The following is a 24,826-nucleotide window of genomic DNA, read 5'->3' on the forward strand; positions in this document are numbered from 1 at the left end:
AAAGCAATAACACTACGACGCTACACTACGTACGCCTGTAAGACATGAGAGACATTTTGCTAGACGAAAAGGAAAATAATGTAGACAAATTTTTACATCCTGTTGTTCAAGTATGTGTGGGTAAGAATAAGTTCACTGCGGTTTTAGATTCTGGGAGCCCATTGAATGATATTAGTGAATCAGTTTTTCGTATATGTGTAAGAACTATTGCTTGTCCTGTGTTACCTGTTTCTAAAACTACAATTCGAGGAGCTATTTCTGGAAAAAGTGTGGAAGTCAAACAACAGACTAACTTAAATTTCATTTGTCAAGGATACGAAATTTCTGCTAATTTTATTATTGTTCCATTACTCAGTACATAAATTATATTAGGTATGCAGTTTCTTAACACACTTAAGGCAATTTTAAACTTTAAGGAAAGAAGTGTGAACTTGACTGTTGCTGGAATGGCGAAATGTTTAAAATTTTTCGAATGTTTAACAAAATCTGAATCAGACACAAAATGTTTAAGGTTTCTTACGTCTGATGTTTTCGCTGAGCATTATGACGACATTATGTTCATTCATGACAACGACAATAGATAGAGAGACGGGCTGGATGATATAATTAATAGCGAAGAACTAATTAATGAGAAGGTTAACAAAGCTGAAGTGCCAGATGACGCTGGAAGAGAAGAACTGCACCAAATTCTGACTTCACATGCTACAGTATTTAGTCATCACACAGGAACTATACAAGGCTTACAATATTTGTTTAAAGTAAAAGAACACACATCATTTCGAGGAAAAACGTACGCTATTCCTTTGGCTTATAGAGACAAGGTTAAGAGTGAACTTCAATGCATGTTAGATCAAGGCATTATTGAGCCAGCAGTCAGTCCTTATACCAGCCCATTACACGTCGTTCTTAAAAAGGATGGGTCAATTCGTTTGGTTCTGGATTCCAGACAGATAAATAATATCATCATTCCTGAAACTGACCGTACACAAAATTTAGATGAACTTCTTCAACATTTCCATGGAATTAAAGTTTTATCCACGATTGATACGCGAGCAACTTTTTGGCAAATAGAACTCCACCCTGAGTATAGAAAATACACGGCCTTTTTAGCCTTTGGTAACTGTTAATCATTTCGGAAATTACCGTTTGGACTTACTATATCTTCAGCAGCATTCATTCGTAGGTTAAACGAAATTTTACCTGTTTATCTCAGTGACAATATTACCTCATATGTTGACGATATTCTTATTGCTAAACGTTCGTGGAGTGAGCACAACAAAATATTGGATTCATTATTACATATTTTAGCAAGAGTTGGCATTACAGTGAACTTGGAGAAATCTGAATTTGGTCGTTCTCAAGTGAAATTTCTTGGTCATATTATTTCTACAGAAGGTATCCAGAGAATCTAGACGCTATTCGTAATTATGCTGTTCCTACTACAAAACGTTATGTTCGTAGTTTCCTTGGTGTCTGTAATTTTCTTAGACGCTTTGTTAGATTGGATAGTTTGGCCACACCTCGTTTGTGTGAACTATCTGGAAGGAATTCTAATTGGTGTTGGGATGAGGAACCTCAATCAGAATTTGAACAACTTCGTGACACTTTAGTTGCTGCTCCACTTCTTTTACATCTGGATTTAACCAAAGATTTTAGTTTGACGACGGACTCATCATACAAAGGCCTAGGTGCACACTTATTTCAAGAGATAGAAGAAAACGGCGCTGTAGTACAGAAAACTATTGCATTTGGAAGTCGTGTTCTCTCTAAACCAGAAAAGAATTATTTGATTACTGAACTTGAAGCTTTGGCTGGGCTGTTGTATAGGCTTTCACAAAATTTCGCATATTTTTGTATGGCAGACATACTAAGGTTTACACTGATCATCGAGCTCTGGAATTTCTTATGTCAACAAAATTAACACATGGAAGACTGTCACGATGGGCGCTGTATCTACAGGAATTTGATTTTAGTATTGTTTACAAAAAGGGTATTATTGCTGATGCTTTATTACGTGCACCTATGGGTTTGAAACAAAGTGCTGAGGAGGACTGCCAAGAAAACAATTATTGTTTGATGTATATTCAAGGTGTTGTGTTTAAAAATTTTATTTCGTCTTCGCTCCAGGACATCGCTAAGGAGCAAAACAAGGATCCAATCTGGAAGGAAATTAAGGAGAAGTGGAGGGGGAAGGAAAACGTAGCGATTAGACAGTATTATTTACTTCGCAATGATATTTTTTTTAAACGAAAATCGGTCGACAACTCTGTTTGGTTAGTTTGCATTCCTGATGAGTGGGTTAATAAATTGATTTGGTATACACATTTCAGTTATTCACCCTTTGGTCACAGAAAATGCTTTCATAAATTACGAGAAAATTGCTATTTCAGTAATATGGAAAAACGTATTCGATCTGTTCTTGCCAAATGCAAATTATGTCAAATGGCTAAGCCGCCAACTATTTCTCACAGAGTGCCGTTGTTTCCTATCATTCCACCGAAATTAAAGGACATGGCTGCAGTCGATTTGTTCGGTCCAGTGGTTCGTTCTACTAATGGTTTTGCGTACATTTTGGTAGCAGTGTAATTGACATCAAAATATGTGTTTTACACCTTTACGCAAAGCAACAGCTCGTTCAGTATCTAATGCTTTCATCAAACATTTTCTTAAAGGCGTGGGACTTGTTGATAAGGTTATATCAGATAATGGATCACAGTTTCGCTCTAAAATTTGGCTTCGTACTCTACGGCGTCGTAAGGTTAAATCAATTTTCATTTCACTTTTTCACCCTCAATGTAACGCTTCAGAGAGGTGGATGAAGGAAATCAATAAATTGTGTCGACTTTGTCATCAGAATCATAGAACGTGGGATCAGTATCTTCATATTTTTCAAAACATTCTGAATGAACTCCCTAATGATTCAACTTCTTTACCGCCTATATTGAAATAAAAAAATAAAGCACCGACAAATCGCATTTCTGAAATCGTTCCTTTTCCGCGTTTCTGGAAACTGCGGCATTCTGAAGTTGTCAACCTGCCTCTACAAAATATTGCATCTGCGGCTGCTAGAAGAGAGAAATCAGCTAAACGTCCTGGTCGTTTAAAAACCTAGTCAGTTGGTCAAAAGGTGTTAATTAAGTCTCATCGTTTGTCTCACAAAGGAAAAGGCTTGTGTCTGCTTTATAACGGGCCATATAGGGTTCGCTAAATTATTCATGATAACACTGTCGAAGTAGAAACTCTCATATCACGGCGCTCTAAGGGAATACATCATATATCGAACGTTATAATTTTTGTGGAATGACGTATTTTTGAGAAACTAACAGTTATACGTAAACACGCAGAGAATACAAGGATACCGCGCCGTTTTTTGGCGGCGGCACATACTCAAAGCAACAGTGAAGTCTGCGCGCCGCACAAGGCAGTCGTTGACCGCAAACAATTACTTCCCACGTCACGCGTACCTACAGCTGATCGAGAGCTCAGTGCGAATGCACTGGCAGCCGTAAACAAATACACAGTCTAATTTCTCCGAATAAATTCAGTAGAAAGCTATAGTGACTTGATGAATTATGTTATTAACGTTCAGTATTTGTCAGGATACGGTTGTATAAAATATTTAAGAACTTCAGGTAAATTCCGTGTGTGTCCGATGTTAAGAGGACTTGCTATCTAGAAAATTTCAGGAAGAATGTAATTTCGAAGAAGAAAGTAATAAACTAAAAAGGTAACTATTAATTGAGTTTATTTTTCAGGTAACATATTTCCACTTAGGTACGTACTTTAAACGTAATTCGTTGCTCGCGATTACGTGATTTATACTTTGTGTTAACTGATTTTGACACTGATTGATTGATGAACAGGGTTGTTACTTATGTATATTATGCATCGCTTGGCTACACTGCTTTTTCACTGATGTCACATTTTTTTTAATTATGTGCCTGCTGCGCATATTTATTTAAATTATAATTGTCACCAGATTAATTGTTCTGATATGGTTATGTATGTAAGTAATACTTTGTGACTTATCTGCTTGCGCCTTCATGTTTACTTATTAAGATTACATATGAACATTACATTGCCCCTAAAGACGGAAGAATCAGCAATGATCAACGACATGAGGATGCAGAAGGCAATGGAAACCATTGCATTAAAGACACGTAGCGTGTATCCACAGAACATGTGGCCTGTAGTTGAAGAAGTGTCATGATGATCTCTCCATTGGCAAAAGATTCCGGAATAGTCCCCCATTCGGATCTCCGGTAGGGGACTATATAGTAGAGATGAAGAGTAGGCTGAAGTTCAAGACATTACTCAGGAAAAATCAATAAGCAAAGAAGTGGGATACGGAAGTTCTAAGAAATGACGAGATACGTTTGAAGTTCTCTAACGCTATAGATACAGCAATAAGGAATAGCGCAGTAGGCAGCACAGTTGAAGAGGTATGGACATCTCTAAAAAGGGCCATCACAGAAGTTGGGAAGGAATATATAGGTACAAGGAAGGCAGCTGCGAAGAAACCATGGGTAACAGAAGAAATACTTCAGTTGATTGATGAAAGGAGGAAGTACAAACATGTTCCGGGAATATCAGGAATACAGAAATATAAGTCGCTGAGGAATGAAGTAAACAGGAAGTGCAGGGAAGGTAAGACGAAATGGCTGCAGGAAAAATGTGAAGATATCGGAAAAGATATGATTGTCGGAAGGACAGACTCAGCATACAGGAAAGTCAAAACAACCTTTGGTGACATTAAAAGCAACTGTGGTGACATTAAGAGTGCAACGGACATTCCACTTTTAAATGCAGAGGAGAGAGCAGATAGGTGGAAAGAATAGAATTAAAGCCTCTATGAGGGTGAAGATTTGTCTGATGTGATAGAAAAAGAAACAGTAGTCGATTTAGAAGAGATACGGGATCCAGTATTAGAATCGGAATTTAAAAGAGCTTTGGAGGACTTACGGTCAAATAAGGCAGAAGGGATATATAACATTCCATCAGAATTTCTAAAATCATTAGGGGAAGTGGCAACAAAACGACTATTCACGTTGGTGTGTAGAATATATGAGTCTGGCGACACACCATCTGACTTTCGGAAAAGCATCATCCACACAATTCCGAAGACGGCAAGAGCTGACATGTGCGAGAATTATCGCACAATCAGCTTAACAGCTCATGCATCGAAGCTGCTTACAATAATAATATACGGAAGAATGGAAAAGAAAATTGAGAATGCGCTAGGTGACGATCAGTTTGGCTTTAGGAAAAGTAAAGGCACGAGAGAGGCAATTCTGACGTTACGGCTAATAATGGAAAAATCAAGACACGTTCATAGGATTTGTCGACCTGGAAAAAGCGTTCGACAATATAAAATGGTGCAAGCTGTTCGAGATACTGAAAAAAGTAGGGGTAAGCTATAGGGAGAGACGGGTCATATACAATACGTACAACAACCAAAAGGGAATAATAAGAGTGGACGATCAAGACCGAAGTGCTCGTATTAAGAAGGATGTATGACAAGGCTGTAGCCTTTCGCCCCTACTCTTCAATCGGTACATCGAGGAAGCAATGATGGAAATAAAATAAAGGTTCAGGAGTGGAATTAAAATACAAGGTGAAAGGATATCAATGATACGATTCGCTGATGACATTGCTATACTGAGTGAAAGTGAAGAAGAATTAAATGATCTGCTGAACGGAATGAACAGTCTAATGAGTGCACAGTATGGTTTAAGAGTAAATCGGAGAAAGACGAAGGTAATGAGAAGTAGTAGAAATGAGAACAGCGAGAAACTTAACATCAGGATTGATGGTCACGAAGTCAATGAAGTTAAGGAATTCTGCTACCTAGGCAGTAAAGTAACCAATGACGGACGGAGCAAGGAAGACATCAAAAGCAGACTCGCTATGGCAGAAAAGGCATTTCTGGCCAAGAGAAGTCTACTAATATCAAATACCGGCCTTAATTTGAGGAAGAAATTTCTGGGGATATGCGTCTGGAGTACAGCATTGTATGGTAGTGAAACATGGACTGTGGGAAAACCGGAACAGAAGAGAATCGAAGCATTTGAGATGTGGTGCTATAGACGAATGTTGAAAATTAGGTGGACTGATAAGGTAAGGAATGAGGAGGTTCTACGCAGAATCGGAGAGGAAAGGAATATGTGGAAAACACTGATAAGGAGAAGGGAAAGGATGATAGGACATCTGCTAAGACATAAGGGAATGACTTCCATGGTACTAGAGGGAACCATAGAGGGCAAAAACTGTAGAGGAAGACAGAGATTGGAATACGTCAAGCAAATAATTGAGGACGTAGGTTGCAAGTGCTACTCTGAGATGAAGAGGTTAGCACAGGAAAGGAATTCGTGGCGGGCCGCATCAAACCAGTCAGTAGACTGATGACAAAAAAAAAAAAACATTTATTTGCTTATGCTGATATAATGCTAATGACCTGTTTATTATGTGAGATATATATTTGCTGCAATGCGTTTGGATTGCATATTTACACATTTCTGCTTTGTTGTCATAACTATTCATTAATTTGGTATATAGAAATGCTGATGTACGGTGTACGAACATGGAGTTTAGGCCACACTATGGTATTAATTATAAATAGTTCGCTTGGTAGATCCTCGTTATAGGGATTGTGCTACATACACTTGTTAACATTATGTTCTCTACTGGTACATTTACTCGCCATTGCATGTTTTGCTTACGTTCAGTGCCTTGTATTTTAAGATAAGATAATGAACTGCTATAATTCTACGAACGACATTGGTACAACAAACTTCATTGAAGTCACATGAGCTGGGGTTTTATGGAAGCTGTTTAAATTTATGCTAATAGGAAGGAAGCTAACGACATAACATACCAACATTAGGTTTAGACCATTGACAGTTGTTACACTGCATTCTTCGTGAGCAATTGAAATAGCAAGTGACACTTGACACAATAAATACTCCACATGTTTGCTTCTGTTTTGACATGATTCTTGAAGTGGTGTACACACTGTGAAATATTACGATCATTCACAATCCGTACTCGTACTTACTTACTGAGAGTTATTCAAACTATAGGCCGTTAGAGGTCATGTATGCATCTCTTTTATTTAATGATGGACAAGGCAACCAAAATGTATTTTGTAATTCATAATGAGTAGAAGATTTGGGTCAGATGGATTACACAGAGGTTGTGTGTGGACATTATGTCTTTGGATTGTATGGGATGATGAATTGAAGTTCGCACTAGGATTTTATCTGTACTTGTTCAAGGAGACTGTCTAGAGGAAAGAGTTGTTATGGAAGTGAAATGATATTGGCCATAAGGTTTATATGTATCGACGTATTGAAGAGGTATTATTGAGGTATTGAGATTGTGAGAAGTTGATGATTATTGGAGTTTTGGTGGATAAGAGGTAAGGTAAATTATACTGGTGATAAGGTTTATAGGTATCGACGTATTGAGGAGATATTATTGAAGTATTAAGATGATGTGATGCTGATGATTATTGGAGTTTTGGTGGATAAGAGGTAAAGTAAGCGAGGAACATACTTTTTTTTTGTTGGTTTGTATGGAACAAGGAGGATGAAGATGGCAGACTAGAACACTAGAAGATTGTCTACACACACACTTTGTTAAATCAATAAGCAGTATATGCTTTCTTTTTGGAGAAAGGAAGTATTTGCATATCATGGCACACTGACAGTTGTTGAGAAAAAGTTGGGTTGGCAAACATTGGTCTTGACACGATGACTATGACGTTGACTAACTATTATTGACTGTTATACACTGTACCACTACTACTTGATACACATATTGGGCATCAAATTTTGACAGAATTGCATTTACACAGTTAACACCATTCAATTACACAGTATTACTTAAATGTGGATGAAAGATGTGTGAGTGTGTTTTGTGTGTTTTCCTTTCCTAATCCCAAATAATTGGTACTGACCTATCTCCTAAATATTATTTTACTTGTTTGTTGTGGCTTGCACAGACACCCATAAATATTATAGGTTTACTGATATTTGTGTATTTGAAATAGTTAATATCACAATTATCTGTTATCATTTGTGTGTTTATTATAATTTGTTAGTTTAGTGTAAGAGCATTGATCATAATTTTGTAAAGCAATTGTGTGTGTGTTCAAACTGTTGTTCGTGCTTGCACCATTTATCATTGATAGTTGCACTTGGAAATGTTTATTTTGTGCTGATGAACTCTGAAGAACTGCCTAATTAGTGATAGTGAATATTATGGACTGTTACCTGCACTTGTACAACTTTGATAGAACTGCTACTACTGATGATGTCACTTGTTGCTGTCTGAGCCTGTTCAACATTACTGGGTGCCACTGATGGAACTGCTTCTACTGAGATGATGTCACTTGTTGCTGTCTGCACCTTCTCAACATTACTGGGTGCCACTGTTGGAGCTGTTTAAATACTGCTGATGAAATGTTATGAGACTGCTGTTTGCACCTGTTGATCATTGCTGGGTGATACTGTTGGAACTCTCAACTACTCTGAGGAGTGCTACTTGTTTATTGAACTATTCAAAGGATTTTATGTGAATATATGTATAACCTGATTTTTTGTGTGTTTACTGTTTATGAAATGTTATGAGACTCTTACTTGCACCTATTCGTCATTGCTGGCACTATTGATTGAACTGTTTAACCACATGATAGTTGTGTAAACTATAATGTAAAATCACATGTATGCAAGCATTTATATTCCTTACTGTATTTTATGTATTAGGTTATTGAAGGGTCAGTGCATCACCAAAATTTTTTTAGTTATATGATATTTATTTATTAATATTATATTTTATTTTTATCTGTATTTTTTGGACGAGTTTGGTGGTATTTTCACCACTAATGCAGGCAAAAATACCATCAAATTCTAGTCCGTGGAGGAGGGGCATATGAAAGGTGGCTACACATTAACAGCGCCAGAGATTGCTACAGAGTATTATTCAGCCGCCTCCACTGGCAGTGCTTGCTCAAAAGTTGCTGTGGGCAGTTGTAGTTCTGAGGTAGGCGTGATCAGTGCTTGATGAGACGATGTCGATAGAGTACTAGTTGTGAGCATGTCGTGTGCACTTGTTCTGTGGGGCAAGACACCATATGTTGTTCGATTGGGGATGTTGTAATGATCAGAGTGTATTTTTCGTCAATATATATGAAGGTAAAGAAATTTTTTTATTTAAAATGTCCTAAATAACAATGCCTCTTGGTCACTGGTTCAGTCAACAAAGCATCCGGCTCGTGTTCTTGTATTAGACTGTAATTCTAGTTTCTGTATGCAATTATAGTATTTCTAGTTTTTTTTAATTACTTCAGTGTAAATCGTGTTTAAAATATCTTGTCTTATCGAGGAAGAACCGTGCCAGATGTGTACGTTGAATCACACTTCCACACGCAGAACAGTTACATTTGTGCTTTGTTGTTTCGTAGCTTTATAGTTGCTGGGGACTTAATTAATTAATTAATTGTGTTAACGGAAATTTCCTTTCATTCTTTGTTGTTATTCTATGCAGTCAGATTGCGGAGTAATACTAGTCAGGGCCAACAGGTTACGAGACTTCGTAATCGGGCAAATAGCGGCTAAAATTAAAATTATTAGCATTTTATTTAATTAAGTCCCCATTCATTAGGTTTAAGTACACTACCGGCCCATTAAAACTGCTACACCAAGAAGAAATGAAGATGAAAACGGGTATTCATTGGACAAATATATTATACTACAACAGACATTTAGTTACATTTTCACGCAATTTGGGTGCATACATCCTGAGAAATCAGTACCCAGAACAACCACCTCTGGCCGTAATAATGGCCTTGATTCGCCTGGGCATTGAGTCAAACAGAGCTTGGATATCGTGTACAGCTACAGCTGCCCATGCAGCTTCAACTCGATACCACAGTTCATCAAGAGTAGTCACTAGCGTGTTGTGACGAGCCAGTTTCTCGGCCACCATTGTCCAGACGCTTTCAATTGGTGAGAGATGTGGAGAATGTGCTGGCCAGGGCAGCAGTCGAACATTTTCTGTATCCAGAAAGGCCCGTACGGGACCTGCAACATACAGTCGTGCATTATCCTGCCGAATTGTATGATTTCGCAGGGATCGAATGGAGGGTAGAGCCACGTGTCGTAACACATCTGAAATGTAACGTCCACGGTTCAAAGTGTAGTCAATACGAAAAAGAGGTGACCGAGACGGTTTACCAATGACACCCCATACCATGATGCCGGGTGATCCGCCAGTGTGGCGATGACGAATACACGCTTCCACTGTGCGTTCACCGTGATGTCGCCAAACACGGATGCGACCATCATCATGCTGTAAATAGAACCTGGATTCATCCGAAAAAATGACGTTTTGCCGGGTGCACCCACCATCGCAGGCGCTCCTGTCAGTGATGCAGCGTCAAGGGTAACCGCTGCCATGGTCTCCGATCTTATAGTCCATGCTGCTGCAAACGTCGTCGAACTGTTCGTGCAGATGGTTGTTGTCTTGTAAACGTCCCCATCTGTTGATTCAGGGATCGAGACGTAGCTGCACGATCCGTTACAGTCTAGCGGATAAGATGCCTGTCATCTCGACTGCTAGTGATACGAGGTCGTTGGGATCCAGCACGGTGGTCCGTACTATCGTCCTGAACCCAGCGATTCCATATTCTGCTAACAGTCATTGGATCTCGATCAACGTGAGCAGCAATGTCGCGATACGATAAACCGCAATCGTGATAGGCTACAATCCGACCTTTATCAAATTCGGAAACATGATGGTATGCACTTCTCCTCCTTACACGAGGCATCACAACAACGTTTCACCAGGCAACGCTGGTCAACTGCCGTTCGTGTATGAGAAATCGGTTGGAAACTTTCCTCATGTCAGCACGCAGGTGTCGCCACCGGCGCCAACCTTCTATGAATGATCTGAAAAGCTAATCATTTGCATATCACATTATCTTCTTTCTGTCGGTTAAATTTCGCGTCTGTAGCACGTCATCTTCGTGGTATAGCAGTTTTAATGGCCAGTAGTTTAGTTCTAAGTGTAGGAAACTGATGACCTCAACTCGTGAGTCCCATACTGCTTAGAGCCATTTTTGAACACGAATTTCAGCCATATATTCGGTATCATTGGTAACACTGTTCCCTGAAAATGTCTCCAACAATACGTTCCGGGCCGGATGTGTTTCTCGGGCCGCAATATGGCCAGGACTTGCACAAAAGCGAACTAGTGGAAGTCAGTGCACCTCTCTTGCATGTACATTTCACAAAGAAAATACAAAGGGCAATCAAATGAAAACGAGACAGATGGAAAAAATTCTGATAAACTGTATGTTACTTCCAAAGTAATTTGTATAGGCCTAACTGTTAATACATTTAGGCATGTCCTCTCCTTGTTAAGCAGGAGGACAGGACCACTGCCTATAGAAATATTACAGTTTCCAACACAGTGTCAGCTGTAATTTCATAATCAGTTTACTAGCAACCTGTTTCGATGATAAAATTCATCATCAGGCCCTGTAAATACGAGGGTAATTTAGCATGTGTGCCCCACTTTTTTAAAAAAAGCCAGGCAAACGTCCTAGTTGGTGCTTCACATTTGATGTTTGTTCTGATCGCCGGTGAAGTTTCGAAGCGTTGTGGCAGGATGGTAGAGCCGTAGTACAGCGTCAAAATGGCGTCTTCATACGACTCACGGTACAAGCAGAGTGCTGTTACTGACGTCCTCTGTGCAGAAAAAGAAACCGTGGTGAACACCCATAAAGTTTGTATGCAGTCTATGACAATTCAGCACTTGATAGGAGTACAGTTGGGCGATTGGTAAAGAGAGTTACAGCCTCAGGAAATGGAGAAACAGAGCTCCATGACCAGCCAAGCTCGGGACGTTCTGTCACAGCCACTGCTCCACACATGCCGAATCGGGCGGATGCCATTATTCGTGCCGAGTGGCGCATCACAACTCGAAAAGTGGTTCTAAAGTCGTCGGTCAGCATAGGAAGTGTGTCTGAAATGATCGAGACTGTCAGATATTCAAAGAGCTGCTCACGATGGGTTACACGAATGCTCACAGCAGGCCACAAGAGTCAAAGTAAGGTCCTTTCATCTTAATTGTTGCAGCGTTTTGAGACGACGGAGTGGCTTTTCTGTCACTTTGAAGATGATGAGAGGGTTACTCATGCTGTGAAAACATGGTTACGCCTACAGGACAAGAGCTTTTACCAGCAGGGAATACATGCCCTTCCATAACGTTGGCGTACGGCCATAGAACATGATGGACACTATGTAGACATGTTGATGTATATTGTCACCAAATTCCGACCCTTAACAACAAATATGTTCTGAGAAAAAAATCTGTGGCGTTACTTATTGAACGACTCTCGGACATAGTGCATGAATTTTCCCGAAAAGTATAAACCAGAAACTCCCACGTGAAAATAACCGGTATCCGCATAAGATCTTGTGGTAAACAACTACACCCCCACTACAAGAGCTGGTGCAGACACCAGTTATTTTCAAGTGGAACTTTCTGATTGATACCTTTCGGGAAAATTCACCCACTGTATATTTACTAGACTTTGGAAACAGGTTGCCAATAAATTGATATTAAAACGGCAGCTGGCGGTAGTGGTGAAAACTGCGATGTTAATGTATTTCAAAAATGGTTCAAATGGCTCTGAGCACTATGAGATTAACTTCTGTGGTCATCAGTCCCCTAGAACTTAGAAGAACTTAAACCTATCTCAGCTAAGAATATTACACACATCCATGCCCGAGGGAGTACTGTCGCGCCTAGAACCGCTCGGCCAAAACGGGCGGCGTTATTGCATTTAATGCATTTATTCCAATGTGAGGCAAGTGGTCAGCGCCTTCATAGAAGAATGTTTAAGATTGACTACAGAACTATTATTGTGCCGAGGCGTGGTTCTCGTCGTCCGAAGGAAATCTACGGCCGTGAATGTCTTTCGTCAGGGCTTCAAAAATATGGAAATCGCATGGGGAGAGATCAGGATTATATGGAGGATGTGTAATGGCTTCGCTGCGAAGGTTCTGCAGCCTGGTCGAAACTACAGGCGCGCCAGCTCCGGGAAAGACATGATGAGGCTTTTCTTTGACTGCAAGACACCATTGATGAACCGCAGCCGTCTAGAACGAAATTAGAATTATATTAATACCTTCCCGCGAGACCCATATTCTCACCTTGTATATCCACACACTACATTAGTAGTGTACCACCCCAAAACACTCATTACTCGTGGAAGACATTCTTACCAAGTCCCGTAAGAGTTCGGGGAATATGTGTGCATCCGCACAGAAGAAAAATGACATGACCGGTGTTGCCAGAACTGTATATTTATATGGATATATTGTCTGTTCTTAAGGACATGTCCAAAAGGAGCACACATTTTCACCTGTCCCCGGTTGATATACATCAACGCTCGTTAGCAGCTGAAGGTATTATGATAATTCTTATTTCGCTTGTCTGATGAGCTACGCCACCTCTGCACCGTATTTTTAGAGTCGTTCGCCGTGCCTTATGTGCGGCGCGTGCTAGAGAAAATGAGGAACTGGAAGAAACTGTTGAAGAAAGAGGAATGGTCGCTTTGCCATACGTAGGCAGTGTTTCTTCGAAAAATTCGGAAATTTGAGTTTAGTTCCTAGGAAACCAAACTGCAGAGGTCATCGGTCCCTAGTCTTACACACTACGTAATCTAACTTTAACTAACTTGCGCCAAGGACAACACACACACAGCCATGACCGAGGGAGGAGTCGAACCTCCGACAGGGGCAGCCGCGCGGACCGTGGCGAGACGCCCTAGGCCGCTTTCTTCGCAAACAGGAAGGGTATAGGAGAAACAAAGTGAAATAATTCTTTCGTCCGACAACGAATCTCAGAGTTCTTTTAGATCTTGGTTTAAGACGGCCTGGTGTCTATGAGATTCTCTGTAGAAGCGGGATCTCATACCTTGGACGAACGTGTCGTACCGTGGAGGACAGATGTGTCGGACATTGACGAAGTGAAACTGTGGACTAAAAAGAGGAATCTACAGTGGCCTAGCATTGCCTCAGTACAGGACATTGCATGGAATACAAGTACACCGAAATTCTGTCGTCCGCGTCTTCGTACTGGGACAGCGTTATTAAAGAAGCAGCAGAAATTCGCAGCTCGACTGCTTTGCTTGACAGGGACACAGGATTCCACTCAACACGGCATGAGATACAACGCTGGCCATTTTAAAAATTACTGCGAACACAAAACATAAATGTTGGTCTTACGAGGGATGACGCTGCGGTCGTTGACTTAGATATTTGTTTGACACGACGGGGACGGGTACACGTCAGCGCAGACACATGTTCCGGAAAGCAGCTCCCGACAGAGGGCACTGGGGTGGCCGACGGCAGCGTACAATGTAATTGACAGCCTCTGTGCGTGCGTTCATCGTCCGACAGGTAGCGTAGCTGTCCCTCTCGCTAACGATCTGCATGCCTGTGCTTTCCTAAATTTGGCGCGTTCACGCCTGTGCAGTTTGTTCTCTGACTGTCGTAATTAGCAGCCTGAGAATTGTGTTCGCTGCACGAAGATGTCACTAGTTGTGCCGACGAAATATTGTGGAATTTTCACGACATCAGACGTCTAGCCCAATAACCGAATTTGCAACTAGTCTGTCGGGAAAGCCTCGAGCAACACAATATGTACATGTTTTGGCAATTATGTACCTCTATAGTACTAGACCATGTTAAGGAGAACCACACCAAATGATTCTGTTAGTGTCGTGATGACTCTTTGGTGCTACCAGAAGCTGCAGTTTGAGCTGTGTCTGTCTCTCTCGGCTGATGATGATCCAGAAGAACAGATATTCCCCATCGATTCAATTACACTTTGTGTACCCCGAAGAAAAAAATCGCAACACCAAAGAGTAATTAATTTAGAGTAATGAAATTTCGGGAACACATTTGTCTAGGTAACATATTTAAGTTATGAACATTGCAGGATCACAGGTTAATAGAAGCGCGAGATAGGTCATTGCAAATGTGAAATGTTTGTACGATATTAATCGATGTAACCGGTAGAATATTGAAAGCAAGCATGCAAACGTGAATGCACTGTGTTGCACAGATGCCGGATGTCACTTTGTGGGATGGAATTCCATGTCTATTGCACTTGGTCGGTCAGTAATGGGACGGTTAATGCTGTCTGTGTGTGACGCTGGAGTTGCCGTCCGATGATGTCCGTTATGTGCTCGACTGGAGACGGATCTGGTGGTCGGACAGATCAAGGCGTCATACCGATACTCTGTAGAGCATGCTTGATAGCAGCAGAGATCTGTCGACTAGCGTTATCCTGTTGAAAAACACCCCCTGGAATGCTGTTAACGAACGGCAGCACAACATTTCAAATCACCAGATTAACTTAGAAATTTGCAGTCAGGGTGTGTGGGATTACGATGAGAGCGCACCCCAGACCGCAAACCACAGCAGTAGGTCCCGTGTGACTATCACGCAGACAGACTGGTTGCAGGACCTCAACTAGCCGCTTTCTAACTAACACACGCCTATCGCTAGCACCGAGGCAGAACAAGATATCATCAGCAAAAGCAACAGACCTCCACTGTGCCTTCCAATGAGTTCTCACTTGACATTAATGAACTCGCAATCGACGGTGGTTTGGGGTCGGTGGAAAGTACAGCACAGGGCATCTGGCTCGGAGCTGCCTTTAACGTAACCGATATGCAACACTTCGTTGTGTCACTGTGGTGTCAACTCCTTCTCACTTTGTTACTGCAGATGCTTTGCGTTGCACCAGAGCCATACGCCGAAACGATGATTATTTCTTTCGTTGTGCCACGTAGCCATCCAGAGCCATGTTGGACTGTACATTCCCGTGACTACCGCTGCGAGCAGTCATATACAGTGACTGCATTCCTGTCAAGTCTTTCTCCAATATCGTAGAAGGAACATCCAGCTTCTCGTAGCCGTAACAGCGCCACTTGATGCGACTGGCACGAAATTTGAATAGGTAATCATCTTTCAGACGTAAACACACACCTACCAACTTTAGGTTATGTCACACAACTCCTTCTTGGTGTTGTGATTTTTTCTATTCGTGTATCAGGACTACTACTGTTTCTAGTCATTTCCTGAAAAGAAATGAGTAGGAACCATGATGCTAGGCTGGTTACACAAGTTCCAATTTTTTTGGGTCGTCCCTACCTATTGTAAGGTAACTAGTCCTCTCATTTAAGCGCCTCTGAATATCGATTTTATTTTGTATTGCTGAGAGGTCTCAGCACATCTGAACCTGAATATGAGGACTGATCCGCATCAATTGGTACTCCTAATATCATCTAAGAATCATGACGCCGAAAAAATGTTTTGTCGCGAACAGTGAAGCTCCCAGCAAGTTTACAGAAGTGAGAAAATTTTGCCTTCCTGATTTTCGTTATGAATTGTATACTGCTAGTTTAAGGCGGATGGGCGCTGTATGACTGAACAAAGCTTTATGTGCAGGTCAGTAATGGAACGAGACATACGTCTCCTTGTTGTACACTCATGGAGAGCTAAACGAGCTTAGGAAACTAACCTTGTTATCTACATCTACACTACCTGACCAAAAGTGCCCAGACACCTATTATTGGACATTAATATGGGGTGTGTCCATCTTGTACCTTTCTGGCAGGTTGAAATCTGCTGTGGGCACTTTCAGTGAGGTATCTGAACGTCCGTGGAGGAATGGCAGCCTATTATTCCTCAGTAGCAAAATCGAAAGGAGGTAGTGTTGGACGCTGACGTCAAAACCGAAATCGAAGTTGTAAATCATCCCACAGGTGTTCTTTGGTTTCATATGGGTACTCTCGAAAGGCAATTCACTTCAGCAGTATTGTTGTTCACAAACCAGTGCGTCACAATTCGTGTTTTATGAAAGCGTGTCTTGTCAATAGATACAATCATCGTCGCCGACATGTTTCTATACTGTATGCGTTAAAATGTGACTTCTGAGGAGCTGCTCTACCACTTTAGTCCGCTCTTCTTAACTCCCGGCTCTCAGTCTTTGCGTTAGTTGGACTGATGGTAGTACTTTGCAATTCACGAGTGATTCCTTCCGCTGATTCCATGCGATTTTTTTACAGTCACTCGCAGTAATGTTCGACGGTCGCTCTTCTGAGTACATGGTGTCTTCCAGGTTTTCGTTTAGTTACAGTAATTCCTTCGCGTCTCCACATTACAGTCACATCACCTACAGTCGACTTGGGCAGCTTTAGAAGAGTAGAAATGCCCCTGATGGATTTGTTATTCAAGTAACATCCAATGACTGGTCCACACTCGAAGTCACTGTTCTCTGTTCTACTGTTAGTGCTTCTCTACTAATAAACCAGTACTCCTCGCCTCTTTTATAACTAGCGTGTCTGCCTCTCGTGCATCTAATGATGAAATCTACATTTCATAGGGGTGAATGGATACTTTTGATCAGATCTATACTCATTGGAATGGGTACGGAATGCTAAGATGATTACGCAGGCTCTAGTGGCTACTGTCATTGGAGTTAAACTCTGTATTGTTAGGCCACATCATATTTATTCTAAACGACAGACGTTTTGACCCATCAACTGGGACCTTCTTCAGAACATTGTGGCGTCCACTGTTGGTTGAACACTGTCAGAGACCAGTGCCATGTTCTGTTACAAAGGAGACTTTTCCCGTGCATGTTCTGGAGAAGCAGGATTATAGGTTAAAATTCTTGTGGGTACCATTGGTGGGCGAACGTCATGGATTAGAAAGGGATTCTTCCTGAAGTTAAGCTTGTGAGTAGTTATTGGTTAAAATTCCTTGGTGGGCCATCATCAGTGGCGAGAAATGAAAGGGGGAGAGCAAGAGACGGGGAAAAGGGCCCTGGAAGTCACCTTTGCGGACAATAGTATCTTGGATATACAATCCCCTCTTGCTCTGACCATTACGTTTCTAGCCAACAATGATCGCCAACCAAAAGCAGCAGAAGAAATTTTAACCAGTATCTCTTTTCCGGCACAAGTACGGGAAAAATGCCTTTCTTACCAATGAAGTTGGCCCACCAATGCTAACCACAAGAATTTTGTCCAATAATCCGACATCTCCAGCGCAAGCACGGGAAAATTCCCATTTATAAGACAAAGTGACTCTAGTCTCTGACAGTGTTCAGTCAACATGGGCATCCTGAAGGAGATCCCAGCTGAGGGGTCAAAAGCTTAGTTTAGAAGAAATACAATGGCTAACAACACAGAAGATTGTAATTTCGGTCAGAACACAGTTTTCCCATAGTGACAAACTTGCTGCCAGGTGACGGATATACTGCTGCAAAGTGATATTATGCCCCATTACACTCCTGATGTGGAAATCGAATGGTCTGTAAGCCACTTTACGTGGACATTTGGACGTAATGAGAGAGCGCGTTACCTCTCCGGCGTCCATCTCGGACTGGGTGAAGATGGTCTCGTTGTCGCTGCCGCTGATGATGAGCTGGCCGTGCTGCAGCGGCGCCGCCAGGTCGAGAAGCAGGCAGGCCACCTCGACCTCGGCGCGGCTGTCCAGGAAGGCGGCCACGCCGCTCGTGTTGATGCGCACCTGCGCCGACCCGCCCTCCTCCACCTGCAGCGTCGGCAGCGGCAGGAACTGCTCCAGCCCACCGGACGACACGGAGATGTCCACGTCCACCACCTGCGGAGGGCGGCACTCTCTCAGCTACACCCGTTGGCAACAGCGGAGGGTCTTAACCGTACAGTCAATCGACATTGGTTTTTTTTTCGGATGAAGCATAAAGTTCTCATTATCATCTCCAAATAATAAAGATAGATTATCAGTTTATTCCTTGTTTGTAGGTTCATGCCTGTAGCCGTGGTATAAATTGAAGCCCCCACGTTACAGTAACACAGCACGCTGCTAGAAGTGCCAAAACAAAGTGGCGAGTCCAGCTACAAATTAGCAATGGGCTTCTCATATTGTTTCATCTCTTTAGACATTGTCTACGTTACTGTAGCGTGGGTGCTTTGTCATACAACAAGACCACAGGCAAACAGACAAAAAATTAATTTAGTAGCTTTATTTTTTATGCTGATAGTTAACAAAGACTACTCTTCATACACTAATGGCCACTAAAATTGCTACATCACGAAGATGAAGTGCTACATACGCGAAATTTAACCGACAAGAACAAGATGCTGTGAAATGCAAATGACTAGCTTTTCAGAGCATTCACAAAAGGTTGGCGCCGGTGACGTCACCTACAACGTGCTCACACGAGGAAAGTTTCCAACCGATTTCTCATACACAAACAGCAGTTGACCGGCGTTGCCTGGTGAAACGTTGTTGTGATGTCCCGTGTAAGGAGGAGAAATGCGTACCATCACGTTTCCGACTTTGGCAAAGGTCAGCTTGTAGCGTATCGCGATTGCGGTTTATCGTATCGCGAAATTGCTGCTCACGTTGGTCGAGATCCAATGACTGTTAGCATAATATGGAATCGGTGGGCACGGGAGGGTAATATGGAATGCCGTGCTGGATCCCAACGGCCTCGTATGACTAGCAGTCGAGATGACAGGCATCTTATCCGCATGGCTGTAACGGATCGTGCAGCCACGTCTCGATCCCTGAGTTATCAGACGGGGACGCTTGCAAGACACTTTGAACAGTGGACGTTACATTTCAGATGTGTTACGACTCTTGGCTATACCCTTCATTCGATCCCTGCGAAACCCTGCATTTCAGCAGGATAATGCACGACCCGTGTTGCAGGTCCTGTACGGGACTTTCTGCATACAGAAAATGTTCGACTGCTTTGCTGGTCAACACATTTTCCAGATCTGTCACCAATTGAAAACATCTGGTCAATGGTGTCCGAGCAACTGGCTCGTCACATTACGTCAGTCACTACTCTTGATGAACTGTGGTATCGTGTTGAAGCTGCATGGGCAGTTGTACCTGTACACACCATCCAAACTCTGTTTGACTCAATGCCCAGTCGTATGAAGGCCGATATTACGACCAGCGTGGTTGTTATGGGTACTGATTTCTCAGGGTCTATGCACCCTAATTGCGTAAAAATGTAATCACATGTCAGTTCTAGTATAAAATATTTGTCCAATGAATACCCGTTTATCAACTGCATTTCTTCTTGGTGTAGCAATTTTAATGGCTGGTAGTGTATGTTTTTGTGCTGAGTGTACCATGAAAGAAGCCTGTCGTTGGAGAAGACTCCGACCATGAAGACTGGTTTGAACCATTTCTCTCAGGGAGACATTACGGCTAAGCGACGGTATGGTACCCATGCTATGACCTCTACGTAGTAACTCGTTTTATTTATGAGATATTTAGATAACAAAGCCATTTCCATTTATCACTACAACTGCACACAGGAGATCCATATAATGGACCCCTCTAATCCATTCACGCGTTTGATAGATTATAAGGAAACGGTTGAAGGCACCGGAGCTGGTGGGAAGCTCGTCGTTTGCGAGCATGTTCTGTAGCCACAGTATGAACTAATCGTGTCAGGGAGTTCCATATGGGAGAATTCACGTAATGTCTTCAGCAGAAATGAACAGACTATATGAAACTGTAAGTGACGAGAAAATTCTTAATATGGTTACGTTGGGCAGAACATTACAACAAAGACTCAACTGAGAGGATTTTGCTACTCTGGGAACTATCTCCAAGAAATTTTTATTTATTTATTTATTTATTTATGCATTTATTTTACCTGGCAAGATTAGGGCCTTCAGGCCCTCTCTTGCACCTAACCAGGCATACTCAGATTGAACGAGTTACAGTTTCTACATAACATTAAGGACATATAGCCTATTATGCAGTATTGATGTTAAAGAAAAAAATAGATATTATAACAGTAGTACAATGATAATTATAACAATAAAAAATAATTTTAACAATCAAGAACAATAATGATAATAATAGTAATGACTATGTATATGAAAGTAAACATACTTTTCTTTTCTGAATGTCAGTCCCATTGTTACTTGGGAATTTTCTCGTTATGTTCTTGCAGCTTGTGAGTTATTCCCATCGAGCAGAGACATAAGACGATAGAATGGGGTGAAAGAGATATATAAGAGGTAGATAGGTTAGAGGAAGAGAGATAGAACGGTAAAATTCGAAGCAGTGATGGAGAGGAGAAAGAAAGAGATGGGAGGGGCACAAGAATGGTGGCTATACCGTCCCTAATATGTAAGTTTTGAGTTCCCTCTTGAATGTTGAGTAGTTCTGGATAAGACGCAGATCACAGGGGAGCGCGTTCCATAGTCGTATGGCTGAGATGGAGAATGACATGGAGAAAGATTTTGTGTTATGTAAAGGTACAGCCAAGATGACAGACGTATCCGATCTGGTGTTGCGATTGTGGAATGATGATAGGTGTTTAACGTGAGAAGATAAGTATTGGGGGCACCAGTGGCTAAGAAATCGATGAAGTAAGCACATCGTGTGGAGATCGCGTGCCTTATGTGGGCGCATCCAACCTAGCTGCGAGTATGAAGGACTGATATGATCATACAACCGAATATTGCACACGTATCTAACGCAAGCATTCATCACTAGCTCGAGGCATCTAGAATTGTCACTATTTGTGCCGTGTTGAACTACATCGCAGTAGTAAAGATTAGGCAAGACTAGTGTTTGGACTAATTTTTGTTTAACATGGGTTGGAAATATTTTTCTAAATTTTTGAATTGCATGTAGGGAGAAGAGCGATTTCCGGCAAGCTGTGACTATTTGTTCTTCCCAGTTTAGGTGTTCATCCAAGATTATTCCAAGGTCTTTTACTGTTTTTTGGTATGGTAGTTGGGTACCATTGAAGACTATTTTAGGGACTGTTTCGCGAAATTACCGGCTGATTAACTTTGGATGAGATATAAGTATGACCTGGGATTTCTTGGGGTTTAGTTTCAGACCTAGGTTCTGTGCCCATCGAGAAACAGAGGAAAGATCTGCGTTCATACTCGCTACTGCGCCAGCAATGTTTTTGGGGTTTGCACTTATGTACAGTTGGATGTCGTCGGCATAAAGATGGTAGTTGCAGGAGTGAATCACTGAAGAAATATCATTAATGTACAGTGAGAAGAGTAGTGGACCAAGGACGGAGCCTTGGGGAACTCCAGAGCGCACGCTTTTCCATGATGACTTTTCCAACCCACAAATGACTTGTTGACTTCTGTTTTTGAGGTAGCTGTCGAAACAGTGTATTGCGCTGTTTGAGAAATTCAGCTGTTTCATTTTAATTAGTAATATATCGAAGTCAACTGTGTCAAAAGCCTTGCTAAAGTCAAGCAGTGTTAGGATAGTAGCTTCACGTCTGTCCATAGCATGTTTAATGTCATCAGTTACTTTGATTAATGCGGTTGCTGTACTATGGTGCTTTCGAAAGCCTGACTGACATTCGTCATGGATATTATGAGTTTTGAGGTAATCCGTCAGCAGTTCATGGACGATGTACTCTAGGGCTTTAGAAATTGCAGGTAGTATGCTGATCGGCCTGTAGTCACCTGCCGACTTAGGGTTGTCAGTCTTGGGTATAGGCTGAATTAAACTTTGCTTCCACTCAGTAGGATATGTACTACTGACAAGAGACAGGTTGAAGATGTCTGTGATAACTGGAATAATAGTATCTACGACGTTCTTAATCATGCCAATGCTCACTCCATCATTTCCTACTGCCTCGGAAGAGATTCTCATAAATGCCTTGTGTACTGTGCCTGTAGTGACATGTTTTAGGAAAAACTTGTCTCTCGAGAGATTGATATCTTGGGGCTGGTAATTTGTCGCTGCGTGGCAGTTTACAGCTGTTGAGAAGAAATCGTTTAATTCTTCTGCAGAAGCTTGATAAACAGCGTCAGATCTTCGCTTCCCTATACCGAAACTGCTCAGCTTTTTCCACAGTGCAGCAGGTTTTGATATGCCACATACGACAGAGCGGGCATGTCTGATTTTGGCATTCCTCACGCTTTGCTTGGTTCTGTTTCGGAGTTTCCTATAAGCTTCGTACGCCTCAGGAGTTGGGTTACGCTTGAAGGCCCTATGTGCAGCATCACGTTTATTCATTAACTGACGTAATGCAGTGGTGAGCCACGGAGCGGGAGCTCTCTTTACCTCGACAGTGCGTTGAGGAGCATGTTTATCATACAGTGCAATAATTTTGCAACCTAATTGCCGAATTTTTCCGTCTAAAGTCGGTTCATTGCTTATATCATGCCAAGAGATGTCTGAGCAATCCTTTTGAAGAGCGTCATGGTTAAAATTTTTTAAGTTTCTGTAGGTTACCAGGTGAGATTTTTCTTTGGTAGTATGCATTGAGTAATTTAAGAATATCACGACATGAGCAGAGAGTCCCGGAACGGACGTCTGATTGGCGCGGATTATTTTATCTGGTCGCTTTGTTGCTATTATATCTATGATTGTGTGGCGTGTGATGAGTTGGGTCCATCGGTGTTAAACTCATATCATTGGAGTGGAACAGTCGCCTTAGTTTTTCGGCAGAGGGAGATTTTAACTGTAAGTCGATGTTTGTGTCGCCCATAATGATTATGTCACGAGTGAGGACAGGGCAGACTGAAAGGAGGACATGGCACCGACGTTTGGAGGTTTATAGATTACTCCAATTAGCAGTTTCTGATTTGATGTATTTATTTCGAAAAACAAGAACTCTGCTTCTCGTTCGCCCTTTGCATCCGATGTGCATAGTACAGTAGGTGTCAGATCAGACCGAACATAGGCACCACCCCCGCGTCGTCTTTCACGATCTGCCCTTAGGAGAGAGTAACCAGCGATTCGGATAGCGTCGGAAGAAATGTTTGGTTTCACCTAAGGTTCAGAGACGAGGATAATGTGGAACAGCGATTGGCAGAACAGGTCACAGAACTCGTCGAAGTGAGCCGTTAGCGACTGCGCGTTCGCGTGGGCCACAAAGAGCCCGCCGCCGGAACCGGTCCGTCCCATTGTGGCCGCCTGTAGGACCGAGCGCGCTCCGTTTACCTGCTGGCCGGAAGAGGGACAAAAGCTGGATTTCGCGGGACTCGTTAAAGATATCATCTCATTTAGAGTAGGTAGTAAGATCGGAGATTGTACTGCACTAGCGTCTCTCTCAAAGTGGAAGCTGTGACTCAAAACAAGTTTTTCAGCGCAGTATGTGAGCAACTTTTTACGCTGCTTTTCAGCAACAGCCCTTTTGTCTAAGTTGGAGTTGTGGTCCTGTCATCTGAATGTCAGGTATGCCAATCAGGAAAACTCACCGCGAGGATTGATGCACTGAGCCCACCGACGAACGAGGTTGAATCTGATGTAAAACATCGTGTCCTGCTATGTGAAGAAGTAACTGCCTGATGCACACCCTCCGCGACCCTTAAAAGCCTTTTATAAGGAACCATGTCGTCATAACCGCGTGGAAAGAGATCAGGACTATAGAGTGGGTGATCGAGTGTCCAACTCTTGAGATGGTGTTTCTTGCGTTGATCGACCGGCGTCTTGTGTCGAATCTCGATCAGCATGGAACTTGGAGCACCATTCCAAAACTATAGTTTTCGATAGACATGTTGCCCCATTCACAGTCTTTATTCTCCGATGGATTTATACCGGTTTTTGTCCTTCGGCAGCCAAGAGAAGAATAACAACAAAGTGGTCCTGGTAATAACGTCGCCATAGTTCACGTTACCGCTCCACGTTAGAAAGACATGAAAGCCATATTAATCCCTTGCTACATCTCGCTGCTTGTATAACCGAATCGGAGTTGCTATACGTTGCATATACGAGGGCGAGGCAAATGAAAACCCCAA

General features: G+C 42.0%; 1 protein-coding gene across 1 annotated transcript in view; it reads right to left on the reverse strand.

The window, feature by feature from the left end:
• Positions 1-24,826, reverse strand: part of LOC126266933 (chondroitin sulfate proteoglycan 4) — a 551,011-nt gene that overhangs the window by 17,850 nt on the left and 508,335 nt on the right. The window contains exon 20 of the mRNA XM_049971625.1: positions 18,450-18,710. Within this exon, the coding sequence (XP_049827582.1) occupies positions 18,450-18,710 (261 nt within the window). The remainder of the gene's footprint in view (positions 1-18,449; positions 18,711-24,826) is intronic.

Source organism: Schistocerca gregaria, chromosome 4 (genome assembly GCF_023897955.1).
Source record: "Schistocerca gregaria isolate iqSchGreg1 chromosome 4, iqSchGreg1.2, whole genome shotgun sequence".
Taxonomy (NCBI): domain Eukaryota; kingdom Metazoa; phylum Arthropoda; class Insecta; order Orthoptera; family Acrididae; genus Schistocerca; species Schistocerca gregaria.